The sequence below is a fragment of the Corylus avellana genome, chromosome 5 (assembly GCF_965113065.1).
Source record: "Corylus avellana chromosome 5, dhCorAvel1.hap1.2, whole genome shotgun sequence".
In the NCBI taxonomy this organism is placed as follows: Eukaryota; Viridiplantae; Streptophyta; class Magnoliopsida; order Fagales; family Betulaceae; genus Corylus; species Corylus avellana.
Window position 1 is genome coordinate 24,897,754 of NC_142494.1, and position 18,334 is coordinate 24,916,087.

The 18,334-nt window shown below is 39.8% G+C and overlaps 1 protein-coding gene and 1 pseudogene across 1 annotated transcript; both read left to right on the plus strand.

The window, feature by feature from the left end:
- The first annotated feature begins 7,641 nt into the window (after nt 1–7,641).
- LOC148585966 (uncharacterized) lies at nt 7,642–8,145 on the plus strand. Its single transcript, XM_088516841.1, has one exon. It carries the CDS (start codon nt 7,642–7,644, stop codon nt 8,143–8,145), a length of 504 nt encoding a protein of 167 aa, XP_088372967.1.
- Nucleotides 8,146–10,874: 2,729 nt separating this feature from the next.
- LOC148585967 (pectinesterase 2-like) lies at nt 10,875–17,960 on the plus strand (annotated as a pseudogene).
- The last annotated feature ends 374 nt before the right edge of the window (nt 17,961–18,334 follow it).

Genomic DNA, 18,334 nt, shown 5'->3' on the forward strand with positions numbered 1-18,334 from the left:
ATCACTGCTTTAAAGCGCGTTGTTGTCATTAAGGGTGTAGTATACATTTAAGCACATCCCCATCTCCATACCCAGGCAATGTGGGACATCACAATCACCCTCTCTTAGGACCCAGCGTCCTCGCTGGCGACCCTCATGGGATTAGCCCATTCTTGGCGTTCACCCCAGCGAGCACCCGCTAGTGACCTTCATGGGCTTGTGCACGCTCCCCCCATCTCAGGCTGAGCAATGGCTCTAATACCATTTGTAACACCTCACCTCAACGACACACAATATTGTCCGCTTTTTAGCTCCCCCAAACCAGACTTCCCAGGAGGTCACCCATCCTGGTATTATTCTAGTAGAAGCACACTTAACTGGAGAGTTCTGATGGGATCATGACCATCACGGTTTTAAAACGCGTTGTTATCATTAAGGGTGTAGTATACATTTAAGCATATCCTCATCTCCATACCTAGGCGATGTGGGACGTCACAGTGGGAGCCCTAATTCCGTTCTTTACTAGTACTAGGAGTCTTGGGGCTATAAATACATGATTATAGCCTCTTGAAAAGACAGTTTATGTTATTTGATCAGTTTTCTTTCAATAAGAATTACTCGGATGAGTTTTCTTTATATTTTTTCTTAAAACATTAGATAGACTCTAAAGTTTTTAGAATAATTCTCAGATCTTTAATAGACTCAAAATCTAAGAATTATTTATCATTCTTCTTGTATTGTTTTACTCGCTTCCACTTAATCAAGCTGCATCAACAACTTAGGGGTGGCAAGGCCATCCCCAAAATGGATGGGGGGTGGTCGAGCCACCCCCAGTAGTTACGAGCTCAACCACCCCCAGTAGTTGCGAGCCACCCTCAGATTTTACAAGGGTGACAGAGACACCCTTAAAAAGTGCTTGGGGTGGTCGATCCACCCTCTAGGGGGTGGATCGGGTGGTGGCTCGGCCAGCCCCAACTGGTTTCAAGGAGATGGATCGGCCACCCCGAGACTCTTAGTGGTGGTCAAGCCACCAACCCCTAAATATAATTTTTTAAAATTTTTCTTGATTTCTAAAATTTTATTTAATGTTTTTTTTTATTATTTTGGTTGAAAATCTTTCAATAAAGTTGAAATTTTTTTAGTTTAGTGTTAGTGGTGTTAAATCAACCAAAAAATAATAATAATAATAATAATGTGGAGAATAATTGGAAAGAATTGTCTTCCTAAACAAGCCCGAGTGCTAGTGCACACCACCCAGTGTGACTACTGTTTACTCACACCAATGTGATGTTTAGCACTAATCATCCATAACATTCTTATGTAGGACGAGAAGTACTGATAATCTATTGGACAACTTTCTATCCTAATCACTTTTTTAAAGCTTTTTTGTAAAATATTTTGTAAGCCAAGCATTTCTCATAAATTATTAAGGTGGAACTTACAATGTTACGTACTAGCGTAACTTGTTGTGTTATACTGTTATTGGACATAAAGCTGGAAGTAAAATTCGGTACAATTGTTTTATAATTGGATGATGTAGCAGTCAAAAATTAAAAATCAATCATGGGATCAATATAAAAAATAGGTAAAATTATAGTTTACCCCATAAAGTTGACAGCATTTTTCAATTCGAACGTCAAAGTTTCAATTTTTGCAATCCACCCCCCCCCCCCAAAGTTTCAAATTGTTGCAATTTGACCAATTGTGTCCAAAACTTCCTATATTGCCCCTATTTTTTATTTTTTATTTTTTTATAAAAAAATTAAAAAAAAAAATCCGGGGTGGCTTGGCCATCTGGCCATTTTTGCACTCCTAAATTTATTTATTTTTCATAAAAAATACAAAAAATAAAAATAAAAATCAGGGGCAATATGAGAATATTGGAATAATATTGGTCAAATTGAAATAAATTGAAACTTTGTGGAGGTGGATTGCAAAAATTGAAACTTTGATGTTCGAATTGAAAAACATTGTCAACTTTATAGAGGTAAACTGTAATTTTCTCTAAAAAATATATATAAGTACTAGGAAAAATTACACTTTACCCCTTAAAGTTTGAGCCGATTTTCAATTTGACTTTCAATGTTTCAACTTTTACAATGCACCCTATCAAAGTTTCAAAAAATTTCAATGTAGCTCATCCGTTAACAATTTCCATCCAATTTAACTGGAAATTGGTCACGTGTAAGGCACATGTATTTTTTTGTATTAAATTTCCAAAATCGTTCCCATGTATTTAAATAAATTTCAAAAATACCCCCAAATCAAACCAAAATAAAATAAAATTGGGGGTGTCCAAGCTACCTCCTTTGGCCAAAGGGGTAGCCTGGCCACTCCCAAATTTTTTTTTTTTTTTTTTTTGAGTTTTTTTAAAAATAAAAAATAAAATTGTAGGGACAATTTAATATTTTTCATTATTTCCGTTAGAGAAAACGGAAATAATTAATGGATGGGCCACATTGAAAATTTTTTAACTTTGGTGGGATGCATTGTAAAAATTAAAACATTGAAAGTCAAATTGAAAATCAGCTTAAACTTTGAAGGGTAAAGTGTATTTAACCATTTTTCAAAATTATGGTCTAGAAAAATGTGGCAACTCTCCCCTTAAATGCCTTTGAAACACACTAATTAATTTACATAAACAATTAAAACAAAGCCCCATGAACATCAGTGGTTCAAAATTTGTACCTCACACCAATACATGTTTTTTTTTTTTTTGGTAAGTACATCAGAAACTGAAACAAACAAGAACTAAGGACAACAGAAAATAGAAAATCAAACTAAAGGAGGTGGGTCTTTTTCACTACAAATAGGATAAGCAGGGAAATGAGGTAAATGAGTGGGAATGTAGCTAGAATGAACTCTAATTGTGGCCTAATGCGCCATATGATAAGCGCAAAAGTTTGCACATCTGTAAACTTTTTTTTGCTCTCCAAGAGGAGAACGGGGGAATGGTAGCAATGGACTCACAGATGATATCTGCAATCTTCTGGTCATAAACTATGGAGGGATGCTGCAGCACCATAATCACCACTTGAGAATGCCCTTCTAGAGAGAAATCTGCACAGCCTAAAGAGATAGCCAAAGAGATTGCCAGAGCAGAAGTTAAGGCTTCACCGTAGTGGGATCACACAAGGGGCTAATTTGAGAAACAATCTTTAAGATTTTTCCGAAAGAGTTGCGGCAGACAGCTCCTTGTGCCGGGAAAAAATTTCTTATAATTGTATCAAAATTTATCTTGAGGGCGGAGTCCACAGGAGGAGATCATTTTTCCACGCTAGGAGACAGATGCCTTTCCAAGCCTTCAAGTGGTCATGAGAGATTTTCTTTATGGTGCTAGATAAAACAAGCACATTTGGAAAGAATCCATCATGAATTGCTCGATTTCTGCTAAACCACATTTGGAAAGACACCTACACATGCTAACTTAGCAGAGTTGCAGTAATTATTATCACTGACAATGATTTTGAGTAATAATTACCCATCTGTCACTTGACATTTACCATTTCTTATGGATGATAACTTCTATAAGGAGTTGGTGTAAACTAATTCTTTTGTGTCCACCAATAAGAATCTGCCACATATAATTATTGTATCAAATCAAATAAGCACCAAAACACTAAATTATATAGGTTTTTTCAATTATTTTTAAGATTGTGCAGGGGGCTGGGGGTGGCGGCGCCGCCACCCCAGTCCCCTGCACAATCTTAAAAAAAAAAAAAAAACAAACAAACAAACAAAATCGAAAAAACCTATATAATTTAGTGTTTTGGTGCTTATTTGATTTGGTGCAATAATTCTATGTGACAAATTCCTATTGGTGGGCACAAACACCAGCTTCTTATAGAAGTTATCATCTTTCTTATTTTCTTATCAACTATATATATCATTTACTAGCATTTTCTTGATCCTCAACCATGTGCTCAGTGAACTTTTTCCTGAGAAGGCTTTTGAATGAATTAAAATATATATTATTGACAAATATAATTCTCCTAATATGAAGAAGAAAAAAAATTGAAAGTTTATGACAAAGTTAGGTTGGAAAATTAAAAGTCAAGGAAATTTAGTTGGGAATAATAAAAGTTCATATGTTTTACAAAAATTGACTTAGCATAAAAGAGATGTCTTGGAATGTTAAAGTGCATATAATAAATAATAAATAATGTGTTAATGTGCCTATAAAAATTAACTTAACATATGAGATAATTTCACCTTGATGTCCAAACTATCAAATGAGGAAGAACTTTTGGACAACACTACCCTTCAAAATGCACTAAATAAAAGAAATGAAGGGGATTTGAAATAGAGAGGTTTACGGGGTTCTATGGCCACCCCAAGACCTCCAAGAGACATGAGGCGTGGGCTTTGCTCAAGTATTTGGCTCGGCTAGCTCCTTCTCCATGGATATGCATTGGTGATTTTAACGAAGTACTTAATGGGACCAAAAAATTGGGGGGGGGGGTGGGGGGGCGGGGGGAGGAAGTGTGAGGCCAAGGAGTCATATGCAAGCTTTTCACCAAACATTGGAGGACTGTAATTTGATCGATTTGGGCTACTGTGGGCCTAAATATACATGGAGCAATTGTCGAGAGGGGAGGGACTTCATTAAGGAGCGGCTTGATCGAGGAGTGGCCAATCTAGAATGGAAGTCTTTATTCCCTGAGGCTGTGGTGTCGGTGGGAGCTGTTGTCTCCTGGAACCATGCCCCATTAGTTTTGTCCCTTCAAAAAATAATTCGGAGAAAAAATGGAACTAAGCAATTCCGATATGAAGCTAGATGGGCATTGGAGGATGGGTGTAAGGAAGTGTTAAAGACTTTCTGGACGCAACCAAGAGCACAAAACAAAGGGTGAGACAGGCTGGAGAGTAAACTTTCTGCATGCATGCAGAAACTTGGCTAATGGAAAGATACATTACAAGAGCCCAAGTTTGGGTCCACAGCACTTATGAAAGAACAATTGGCCAAGATGCAAGGACATGAGGAGATGGGGAACAGCGATGCAATCTCCAGGCTTAAACGTGAAATTCAAGTCCAATTGGCAAAAGAGGATCTATGGTGGCATCAAAGGGCTAAGGTGGATTGGCTCAAGTATGGGGATAGGAATACACAATATTTTCATGCTTGTGTCAAATCAAGGAGGAAAAAAAGCAGAATTGAAAGGATTGTGGATGAGAAAGGGCAGTGGTGGGAGTCTTCGAATGGAGTGGGTAAGGCCTTTGTTGAGTACTTCACCAATTTATTTACAGCAGGTAGGGAAGGAGACTTGGGCCCGTGTTTGCAACATATTGAAGGGTATGTGTCGGATAACATGAATGCTGAGCTAATGGGGGATTTTACTATGGATGAAATTAGCAAAGCTTTATACCAAATGGCGCCACTCAAAGCTCCCGAACTGGATGGGTTGAACGCTTGTTTTTTTCAACAAAATTGGGCAATCATGAGGGAGGAGGTATGTAAAGGTTTACCTGATATTCTCAATTCTGGTTTTATACCGCCTAATTTGAACTTGACTCATATTGCCCTTATCCCAAAGACTACGAATACAGAATGTGTGACCGAATTTCGGCCCATTAGTCTTTGTAATGTATTGTATAAGTTGATTTCTAAGGTCCTAGCTAATAGGCTCAAAAAATTGCTCTCATCTATTATTTCACCGAATCAGAGTGCCATTATTCCGGGGAGATTGATAACGGACAATATTTTGGCAGCATATGAAACCCTTCATACGATGCAAACCGGGATGATGGGAAAGAAAGGTTTTATGGCGGTTAAGCTAGATATGAGTAAAGCTTATGATAGGGTGGAGTGGAGGTTTTTGGAGGCGGTGATGAGGAAAATGGGCTTTGATGAGAGATGGATCCGATTAGTGATGATGTGTGTCTCTTCGGCCCATTATGCGATTTTGATCAATGGAGAACCGTGTGGGCATAATATCCCACGAGAGGTATTAGGCAAGGAGACCCAATTTCACCTTACCTTTTTCTCCTATGTGCTGAGGTATTGAGTTCCATGGTAACCAGTGCAAATAAGGAGGGACTTTTATCTAGGGTGCCGACATCGAGGAGGGGGCCCAAGATCAGCCATCTCTTTTTTGCAGATGACAGTTTATTGTTTTGCAGGACTACTCTTCCACAATAGAGTAATCTGTCAACCATTTTGAGAAATCATGAGGAGGCATCGGGGCAAAAAATGAATAGCAATAAGACTATGATTTTCTTTAGTAAAAATGCCCCAGTGGGTGAGAAGGAAAACATATTGGAGTTTGCAGGGATCCCAGCGACACATAGCTATGACAAATATTTGGGTTTGCCAGGCTTGGTGGGTCGTTCCCGTATTAAAGCTTTTAAGAGTATATCGGAGTGGGTGTGGAAACGGCTACAAGATTGGAAATTAAGATTTCTCTCCCAAGCGGGGAAGAAAATTCTTTTAAAAGCAGTAATCCAAGCTATTCCTTCTTATTGCATGAGTATTTTCCTTTTTCCAAAATCCTTGTGTGCAGAAATTAATTCCCTACTGCGAAGATTCTAGTGGGGAAATAAGGGAAAGGATAGGAAAATTGCATGGATGAGTTGGAGTAAAATGGGGGTGTCTAAGGCAAGTGGAGGAATGGGCTTTCATGACCTTGCTTGTTTTAATAAAGCACTTTTGGCAAAACAAGTATGAAGGATGTGGACTACGCCGCACAGCTTAGTGGCTCTCATAATGAAAGCCAAATACTACCCAAATTGCTCGATTCTTGAATCTTCATTACAAAAGAAGCCATCTTTTGCTTGGAGGAGCATTCATAGCTCATGTGCACTAATTAGGGAGGGACTGGTGTGGAGGATTGGGAATGGAAAAAAATCGAGAATCTGGAAGGATAAGTGGCTACCTAACCCCTCCACTTTTCGGGTGCAATCTCCTCCAACTGTGCTTGACCCAACAACTATTGTTAACCAGTTGATTGATGAAGCCGAGCATGTGTGGAAGCAACAATTACTGGATCAATTATTTTCGGCAGAGGAGAAAACTTTGATACAATCGATTCCCATTAGTCACACTGATCAAGAAGACAAGCAGATATGGAGGGGCACTTGCAAGGGGAATATTTTCAGTCAAGAGCGCATATCATATCCAAAACCAATTGGAATCCTCGCAAGTGGTAGAGTGTTCTTCTCAGAAGAATAATAGCCCGGTCTGGAAAGCTCTATGGAAGTTGCAGATTCCACACGTTGAGAAGGTTTATTTCTGGCGCGCATGTCAAGATATTTTACCTACACGTGAGAATTTGTTCTGAAGAAAGGTGATCACATACCCTAGCTGCCCCATTTGTGGACGTGAAGTCGAAACAGTTTTTCACATTCTCTGGCAATGCCCATCAGCTCAAGATGTATGGAGTGGGGGATTTATTAAATTCCAAAAAAGTTCCTTCGGTGGTGCTGACTTTCTAGTGGTTGCAGAAGATATGTTGAGGAAATGTACTATGGAGGAGTTTCAGAGTTTTGTTCTGATAGCCAGAAGGATATGGTTAAGGAGGAATGACTTTCTATATGAGGGCTCCTTCTCACATCCAAATTCCCTTCTCAAGGCTTCAGATAATGTGCTGTAGGATTTCTACCAGGCTCGAGCAGGGGATATACGGACCAGTGCTCAGGAAGACGATGTTGTTATGAAAAAGATGGATGGTGCCAAGCCCAGGTTGGTACAGAGTGAACTGGGATGCGGCGATTGCAAAGGAGACTAGGTGGACTGGGTTGGGTGTTGTGATTCGCGATCACCAAGGAAAATTACAGGCAGCAAGGAGCTTCACGCAGTTTGGCCTCCTTGAGCCAGTAGCTGCCGAAGCGTCAGCAACCATCTTGGCTCTCCATCTGGCACGTGATCTGGGCTTCATGCAAATAAGTTTGGAGGGGGATGCAAAGGTGGTTGTCGAGGCTGTGTTGTCTGATGATCCAGATTGGAGCCGACGAGGTCACCTAATTGAAGACATACGCATTGCCCTCCAGCATTTCCCTTGCTGGAAAATGAACCATGTCAGGCGAGAGTCTAACCAAGCTGCACATGGGTTGGCACGGTTCGCTACACTGCAGCTTCTAGACAGAACATGGACTCATGATTCCCCTAATTGTATTTTTGAGATTCTTGCTTCTGAGCAATCTGCTCTGAACATATGTTCATTTGTTTGACTATGAAATGAAATCTGATGATTATTACAAAAAGTGATCACATAGATTAGAATTCCATTTATGATGACAACAATAATAAAAATAACAATAATGACAACGGTGATGATAATGAGGATTATGGAGATGCTGATGACAAAATAAATAGATGATAGGTTGCTCATCTTATTGTTAATATAGTATTATCTAATAATTCTTATATTTATAATTTTTGAGGGAATCAACTTTGTTCTACATGGTATAATATTTAATTATTCTGATACTTGATAAATGTTTTAAAAAATTCCATTAAGCCTACAAGTTATTAAAACAAAACTGTACTTAGTTTAAAATACCATGTTGATAAATAAAATTTAATTATGCTTATTTTAAAACCTATATGAAAAAATGATCTTTGTTTCTACAAAAGCATATTTCCTAAAATGCTATTTAGTTCACATGCTTTGAAATATCAACCATGTTTCCCTGTCACAAATTTACCCTACCTCAAAATCCTCTACCTGCCCCAATGCAAGCACAAAGAAGAGATCAACCCCTTCACTGCAAGAGAATGCATCAGGTATTCACCACTTATTTTAGTAGCTTTCTGTTTTACAGTTTCCGATAAAAATTTGTATCATTGATTGTGTGCTTAGTTCTTTTCATGTTGTCGACCAAAAGGGGAAAAAAAGAAGAAGTTATTTTCATGTTTAGTAAATAAGCAAACAATAAGTGAGCCAATCTTTGCCGCTAGAAGAGATGGGCAATAAGAATTTCAAAGCCTAGGTGAAGGCCTTTGAAGCTTTTTCTGGAAGAAGGTAAAAATGTTGTTTTCGTTTTGACGGGCTTGACGGCTATGGAGAGGGGTAGAGGACTAATGTGTTTGGTGGTGTTTGGTTTGGATGGAGTGAAGAGGCTGCTTGTGACAATGGAGGATAATTTTGGATCGAAATTCGTTCAACATTTCATCAGAAGAGCCAGGGAATATAATAGGGCGTTCTTGGCTCAAAGATGTTTCAATGACTAAGGAAGATACCTTTTTTGTGGCAGAGTATGGAGAGGGAAGGCGATGGGGATTTATCATTATTCCTAAAGAATTTTAAGGGGTGTGTAGATTTTGGCTAGGCGATCACAGATCTTATCAAAATTGGGAATTCTGGATATAGAGGAAGCCTACAATCATATAAATTGGAATTTCTTAGTTTATGTAGGGTAGAATCAGCTATGTCAAGCATTTGCAGAGCTAGATCCAGTTATGTACTTCCAGCTACTAGAGTTTTAGTGTTAGAGAATGGTACTCCAGCTGGTTCTTTCAACAGCTCTAGAGGTTTAAGACATGTAGTCACCACTTCTCCTCACTTTTGATATGAAGATCTTGAGGGGAATTATTTCTCCATCTTGCAAGAAGAGATTAGCTGGAGACAAAAGTCTAGGGTTCGTTGGCTTAAAGAGGGTGATAAATGCAATAAGTTCTTTCATCGGATTGCCAACTTGAACAGGAGATTCAACTCAGTAGAGTCATTGTATGTTAATGGCTCTCTTTCGTCCAACCAATCGTTCATCAGGGATCATACTGCTCATTACTATGAGTCCTTGCTCTCAAAACAATACAGTTGGAGGCCTAGGTTGGACGACCTTGCCTTCGACTCCCTAAATGCAGAATATGCCTCTTGCCTTGAACTATTTTCCTATCTTCCTTCTTAGGCGTTCTCTTGTACACTTCGCGTGGAAATACTAGGGTTGCGTCTCTCTGCGCTTTTTGATATATTCAATATTACTTATCAATTTAATAAATAAATAAATAAACAATAAGTGATGCCAATCTTTGCCACTAGAAAAGATGGGCGGTAAGAATTTCAAAGCCTAGATGAAGACATTTGAAGCTTTTCCAAAAGAAGGTAAATTTTGTTTTTGTTTTGAGGGATGTGGAGAGGGGTAGAGGACTAATGTGTTCAGTGGTGTTTGGTTTGGATGGAGTGTAGAGGCTGCTTAGGACAATGGATGATAATTTTGGAGCTAAATCAGTCGTAACATTTCATCATAACAGCCTGGGAATATAATGGGGCATTCTTGGCTCAAAAATGTTTCAATGATTCAGGATTTATCATTATTCTTGGGAATTATGGATATAGATATAAATTGGAATTTCTTAGTACACGTAGGGTAGATTCAGCTATGTCGATCATTTGCAGAGCTAGATCCAGTTTTGTATTTCCAACTGTTAGAGTTTTAGTGTTAGAGAATGGTACTCCAGCTGGTTCCTTCAATAGCTCTGCTGTCACCACTTCTACTTACTTTAGATATGGAGATCCTGAGTAGAAATATTGCTGGAGTAGTTTAGGGAAGGGAACGTGTAGGTTTCGAGGTTGGAGGAGGTAATTGGAGGGTTATGGAGATGTAACATCCTTTGTATGTTAATGACACTATACTTTTCCGTGAGACAGACAATGAGTTATTTGATTGGTTTCCTTGTGTTTTAGAGCTGCTTTTGCTGACTTGATAGAGGTCATTTGAACCATGAACACCTCAGTTATTTGTGTATGTGTGGGTGAGTGAGTGTGTGTCCATTGTCATTTTGCTTCTTTGTCTAGATCTTAATAATTAAATATCCATTGAAACTTGAATTATTATTTTGTAATATCACTACTTCTATATACAATCCCACAGTTCTAGTCCACAAATTGAGTTTGCTTGTATTGCCGTTGTATATGGTTGTTTTTCTTATCTTGCTAACACAGGAAATAACTCTGAAGATGTCAAAGAAGCTAACAAGCTTTACAAAAGAATTAATGATTGCTCTCAGTATCTTATTTGCAATTACGTGGACCACCCATGGTGATGATGTTGGCATGAGTTGTCAATTAAGAATCAAATGAGAGAGATTATAGGAATAATTATAATTGTCACCCATGATTCTAGTCCTAAAAATCTGTATAGCCAAGAATAGCATATCAAATCTCTCTATATATGTGTATAATATCCCTGTAAACAAGATATATGAAAATACAATGAAAGAAAAGTTGACATGGTATCAGAGCATCTCACGATCTGGCTCCCTGTTCACATCCATCACTAGCTTCTAGCCTCCTTCCACCCACCACCCTCTCCTATGGCACCCACCGAAATCCCAATCCCAATCCCAATCCAAACGAAGGAATTTCCCACCAACCAGAATACACCCCTCTCAGCCACCGAAACCTAAATCCAGATGGAAGAATCTCCCACCAACCCGAAAACACTCCTCTCTGAATTATTCACCACCACGATGGCCGAAGCTTTGTCCAAAGCTCAGGCTCCTACCGTGACCTCTGAACCTGCGGCCCTACTGATTGGCATCAAGTTGGATGGTTCCAACTATGCCCTATGGTCTCAAGTTGTCGAGATGTACGTCTCCGGCAAAGACAAGTTGGGTTACATCAATGGCGAACTAACCTCGCCGTCTCCGACTGACCCATCCTTTCGTAAATGGCGCACTGACAACGCCATTGTCAAGGGCTGGCTGATCAACTCCATGGATCCGGCATTAATCGGCAATTTTATTCGCTTTCCCACAGCTAAACAGGTTTGGGACTCTGTTGCTACCACCTATTTTGACGGTGGAGATACCTCCCAGGTCTATGATCTCCGGCGCCGTGTCTCACATCTCCGCCAAGCAGGTGGTTCCCTGGAAAAATACTACACCGGCTTGCAAGGTCTCTGGCGTGAGATTGACTTTCGTCGTCCAAATCCGATGGAGTGCCCTGCTGATATTCAACGATATAATAATCTTCTCCAAGAAGAAAGGGTGTATGTATTCTTGGATGGCCTTGATGACAAACTGGACAATATTCGCAGCGACGTGTTACAACTGCACCCGTTTCCCACAGTGGAGCAAGCGTATGCTCATGTCCGCAGAGAGGCCCTTCACCAAGCGGTAATGAACGCTGGGGACCATGAACCACCGTCAGGAGCAGTGCTGGCTTCGAGAGGCCTCAAGCTTGGGTTCTCTGGATCGGCTCCCCAACATACTGGGAAATCTGCTCCTAAAGCCCGCCCCTCATCTGACACTCTCAAATGCTCTCATTGTGGTAATATGAAGCATACACGTGAAAATTGTTTTAAGTTGCATGGATATCTTGATTGGTGGCATGAACTCCAAGCTCGAAAAAAAGGGGATACTGGGGGTATGGCTGAAGACACGGGCAAGGCTGCTATAGCGGCAGCAAAACCGTATCTCTCTCTAATACCACCCACTGCCTCTTCTCAACCTGATGGCTCTCTTGTGGATCAAGGTAATCTCTGTCATGCCTTGCTTAGTGATAGCCACGATGTCGACCATGGAGATTGGCTTCTCGACTCTGGGGCCACAGACCATATGACTTTTGACCCCACAGACCTCTCTCACCACTCATCTCCAAGGCGCACTAGCATTGCAAATGCCAATGGAATGATAGGAGTGTCAAAAATTACCGGGAAACCGGGAAACCGGGGTCCCGGTTCCGGTTCCGGTTTGAAAAATCTAAAAACCGGGTACCCCGGTTCCGGTACCGGTTTTTGGTACCCGGTTTTTACCGGGAATACCGGAACCAGGTTTCCATTTTATTTAATAATATTTATATATTATTATATTTATATATTAATATATATATTATATATATTAATATTTTTTACACTTAGGTTTAGGTTTAGGGTATTTTAAAAAATTAAATTTTTATTTCTAAGGCCCAAATAGGCAAAAACAATGATTTTTTAGGATTTTTGGACTTTTTAAGGTTTATTTTTTAATTATTTGGAACAATTACAACAAAGCCCATTTAATTTAGACAAAAAAACTAATAGATTTTTCAAAAAATGGGCCAACTTATAAAAAAAAAATTGGCTTATTTTAGGCCCAATACCTAAAATAAGCCCAAAAATCAATTTTTTTAAAAAAAAGGTTACCGGACCGGGTAATACCGGAACCGACCGGTAACCGGGATCCCGGTTCCGGTTCCGGTTTCTCAAAATTGAGAACCGGGGTACCCCGGTTCCGGTTCCGGTTTTGGCCAAAAACCGGGAAACCGGACCGGGTTGACACCCCTATGGAATGATCTCACCGGTCACAGGGGCCGGAACTGTGACCCTATCACCCTCTCTTCATTTATCGAATACTTTACTTGTTCCCTCCTTGTCCCACAAGTTATTGTCTGTTAGTCAAATTACTACAGAACTAAATTGTATAGTGCTAATGTTTTCCGATTTTTGTCTTATTTAGGATATTCTCACCAAGGAGATAATTGGGCGTGGTACTAAGAAGGGGGGATTGTACTACATGGAAGATTTCAGTTTGGGTCGAGCGCATCATGTGTCTTCCCTGCCTGGTTCAAAGCCTCAACAGATTTGGCTATGGCATCGTCGTTTGGGACATCCATCATTCAGGTATCTAAGGCATTTGTTTCCTAATTTATTTTCCCATGTAGAGACCTCTGAATTTAATTGTGATACTTGTATTTTAGTCAAAAGTCATAGGGCTACTTATCCATTAAGCATGAATAAAAGTGATACCCCATTTGCTTTAATTCATTCTGATGTATGGGGACCATCTCCCATACCTATTGTATCTGGTGTACGTTAGTTTGTGATATTTGTTGATGATTGCACCCGCATGACATGGTTATATCTGCTGAAACATAAGGATGAAGTATTTAAGGTCTTTCAGTCATTTCATGCTATGGTTCACACCCAGTTTTCCGCTCAGATTCGGATTCTCCGTTCAGACAACGGTGGTGAATATGTTAATCACCACTTTCACTCCTAGTTTCAACAACATGGCCTTATACACAAGACCTCATGTCCCCAAACCCCACAACAAAATGGGGTAGCTGAACGAAAAAATTGACATATTCTTGAGACTGCCCGGGCCCTCCTCCTTGGCGCTCATGTCCCCACACGACATTGGCCCGATGCTGTTTCCACTGCTGTTTACTTGATCAACCGCCTCCCTTCCAAAATATTAAATTTTTAAACCCCATTACAGTCCCTATCAGCCTCGGCCTCTCTACCTCCAGCCCTCGTGCTCCCTCCTCGTATATTTGGATGTGTGGCGTATGTACACCTGCCTAAGAACCAGCGTACCAAACTTGACCCATGCGCTCTTCGGTGTCTATTCTTGGGCTATGCTGCACATCAAAAAGGCTACCGCTGCTATGACCCCGTTACTCAGCGTACCTATGTGACCATGGATGTCACCTTTCTGGAGGCCGCACCATTCTACCCCTCCTCGGCCTTCACTTCTTCTCTTCAGGGGGAGACACTAGATGAAGAGTTGAAGTGGCTAACATTTGAATGGTTTGAAGATAAGAATAACACACAAATAGGTGGCGAAGTATCAACAAATACATCTTCGGGGCAAGACATATCCTTTGAATCTAGAGGGTCTCAGGAAACGGAGCCTCCACCATCAGGAGAAGAACCAGAATCCCCCTGCCCCTTAGTACCCACAGGTCCATCTCCTGAGAATATTCCTGAGGTAAGCAATATCGGTACACCCTCCTATATAAATGACATAGATACTTCTATTGGATATAACTTACCTTTCAGGCATAATCGAGGCAAGCCACCAAACAGATATTCTCCAGATATTGAGCAAAGAAGATCAAGGTACCCAATTGCCAACTATGTCTCCACTGAAAAGCTACCTGAACCTCTCAAGACATTTTCACATGAGCTGTCTGCATGTCATATCCCCACTACAGTTCAGGAAGCATTAATGGATCCCAAGTGGACTAAAGCGATGGAGGAAGAAATGGAAGCACTACTAAAAAATCAAACATGGACCTTGGTTCCACTACCCCAAGGAAAGAAGACGGTCGGGTGCAAATGGGTTTTCTCTGTTAAACACAAGGCAGATGGATCTATAGAACAATATAAGGCGAGGCTAGTTGCAAAAGGATACACTCAGACATATGGTGTAGATTATCAAGAGACCTTTTCACCAGTAGCTAAACTAAATACAGTCAGGGTTCTGCTATCTCTAGCAGCCAACCTGGACTGGCCATTGCACCAGTTAGATGTAAAAAATGCATTTCTCCACAGTGACCTTGAAGAAGAAGTCTACATGGATATCCCTTCAGGCTACACAACATCTTCAAAGACTGAAGTTGTATGCAAATTGCAGCGTGCACTGTATGGACTGAAACAATCACCTCGAGCATGGTTTGGGCGGTTTAGTCAAGCAATGAAGAAGTATGGCTTCTGCCAAAGTAATTCAGATCATACATTATTTCTGAAGCACCAAGGGCACAAGGTAACAGCTTTAATCGTATATGTCGATGATATGATCATCACAGGGGATGATACAGAGGAAATTGCTAAGCTTTATAAACAATTGGCAACCGAATTTGAGATGAAAAATCTAGGAGGACTTAAATATTTCCTGGGAATAGAGGTTGCTAGATCAGAACGAGGTATATTTCTTTCTCAGAAAAAATATATATTAGATTTACTGTGCAAGGTTGGAATGTTGGATTGTAAGCCAGCAGACACCCCAATTGTTCAAAATCACAAGCTCGGAGAATATCCAAGCAAAATGCCAGCAGACAAAGGAAGATACCAGAAGTTAGTTGGGAAACTTATTTACCTCTCACATACCCGTCCTGATATTGCTTACGCAGTGAGTGTAGTAAGTCAATTTATGCACCAACCTAGTAAGGATCATATGGAAGCAGTAATCCGGATTTTACGATACTTAAAATCCTCCCCGGGAAAAGGGCTTATGTTTTCCAAAAACTACCATCTCAAAGTTAATGGTTATACAGACGCAGATTGGGCGGGGAACACCACGGACAGGAGATCCACCTCAGGCTACTTCATGTTTGTTGGGGGGAATCTTGTTACATGGAGAAGTAAGAAGCAAAAGGTGGTAGCATTGTCAAGTGCTGAAGCAGAGTTTCGTGGAATGGTAAAGGGCTTTGTGAGCTTCTATGGCTCAGAAGACTTCTAACAGAAATTGGATTCGCCCCTACCTCCGAGATGGACCTTTTTTGCGATAACAAGGCAGCTATTGCTATTGCTCAAAATCCCATCCAGCATGATCGCACTAAACACGTAGAGATTGACAGACACTTCATTAAAGAAAATCTTGAAGCTAAAATAATTCGGTTTCCTTTTGTGAAGTCAGAAGACCAATTGGCAGATATTCTTACAAAGGCCGTATCAAGCAAGGATTTCTACAACTCATTAGACAAGTTGCGCATTGAAGAATTGGATGCTTCCACTTGAGGGGGAGTGTTGGCATGCGTTGTCAATTAAGAATCAAATGAGAGAGATTATAGGAATAATTATAATTGTCACCCATGATTCTAGTCCTAAAAATCTGTATAGCCAAGAATAGCATATCAAATCTCTCTATATATGTGTATAATATCCCTGTAAACAAGATATACGAAAATAAAATGAAAGAAAAGTTGACAGATGAGATGCCAGACTTCAATATGGTTGTAGCACAAGACGGATCGGGTGATTTCACCACAATAATCGATGCCATCTTTGCTACTCCCAACTTCAGCTTCAGTCGATACCGCATAAAGATTAGAGTAAGAACCTATAAAGAGAACATCATTATTGGTCGGGAGAAGCAAAACTTGACGTTAATCGGTGATGGAGAAAGGGCTTTAATGAAGTAACTCAACATCTGCAACAGCAACAGTAGGTGAGTTGGTCATCCAAAAATGAATCTACTCCCAAGTAACATAGCATACATAAAAAAGTGAGAGAAAAGATCTCAAAATCAAGGACAAAATAAATAAGTATAGACCCCTTTTGTACACACCACATGCCACATGTTTGCATGAGAATATCAAATTTAAAGAATCATGATAAAAGAAGCTAGCTCATTCATCAAATTTAAAGTACAAAACCAACAATTAATTTTGATGTCTGAACTTCTTTCAATCAGTTTACTTGCAAAGATTCTTTCTATTTTATTACTAGGGAGTATGGATATATGCTGAAGGCTTTGCTGCGCAATATATGAGTTTCGAAAACACAGCTGGAGCAAAAAATAAGCAAGCAGTAGCATTACTAAGTGCATCCAGTTTCTTAGCCTATTACATATGCAGGTTCCTTGGATTTCAAGACACGCTTTATGCCCAAAAAGGCATCCAGTTTTTCAGAGAATGTGAAATCTTCGGCACTGTAGACTTTATATTTGGAGATGGTTTACCCTTGCCTGCAAGCCTCAACCTAAGCAGTCAAACACAATAACAGCCAAAGGAAGAGAAACCACTAATGGCATTGGTGGGTTTGTAATTCACAACTGCACGTTAACTGCAACACTTGATCTCCTTACCTCAGAATATCCCGTCAAAACATACCTGGGTCAGCCATGGAAACACTGATACTAAGTAATGAGTGTTCGATAAAACCAGGTTCATATGGAACGTCTTTGGATGGAATCCATGTATCCTCGCTGATAAATGTTCGCACCGTAAACGAAATAGCCTCCTTAGGGCTAGAAATAACGCTATAACCAATCCAATTTACTCTATCACATGTGTTTGCACCAGGCCCTCGATTGTTGTACTCTGCATAATATAAGGTGTTTGATCGTGTTGAATTGCCTTCCCATATTATGCGGAGTACAACAATTCAACACGATCAAACACCTTATATTATGCAGAGTACAATAATCGAGGGCATGTGCAAACACATATGATAGAGTAAATTGGATTGGTTACAGGGTTATTTCTAGCCCTAGAGAGGCTATTCTATTTACGGTGCGAACATTTATCAACGGAGATATATGGATTCCATCCAAAGAAGTTCCATATAAACCTGATTTGATCGAACGCTCATTACTTAGTATCGGTCTTGCAAATTAGGGTCTTGCAAAGAATGATCTAGTGATGGTATTAATTTTCAGCTTTTTCATAATGCTCTCAATTTAATAGCACTGGTCCAAAGTTTCAGTTTTTTTGTAATGTTCTTAGTTTCATAAGATATGTAATACAACCAAAGAATGTCTGCAATCATATGCAAGATATGGTACAACATATTAATGCCAGTTATATATCTATGTGATTCTATGTTGTAAGAAAAAACCATGTGATTGTCCCAAAATGTAAGATGCATGATTCGTCCACTTTACACCTCTGGTTTTTACTTGCATCCAATTATGCACATTAAAGAGTCCTAGGTACTGTTCTCGATCATCCACCTAAAACAGAACCGAAACTTTTCTTGTTTATTAAGAGTA

Bases quoted from the DNA above. Each gene is read 5' to 3' on its own strand.
- LOC148585966 (XM_088516841.1), top strand. From the start codon at position 7,642: ATGGTGCCAAGCCCAGGTTGGTACAGAGTGAACTGGGATGCGGCGATT.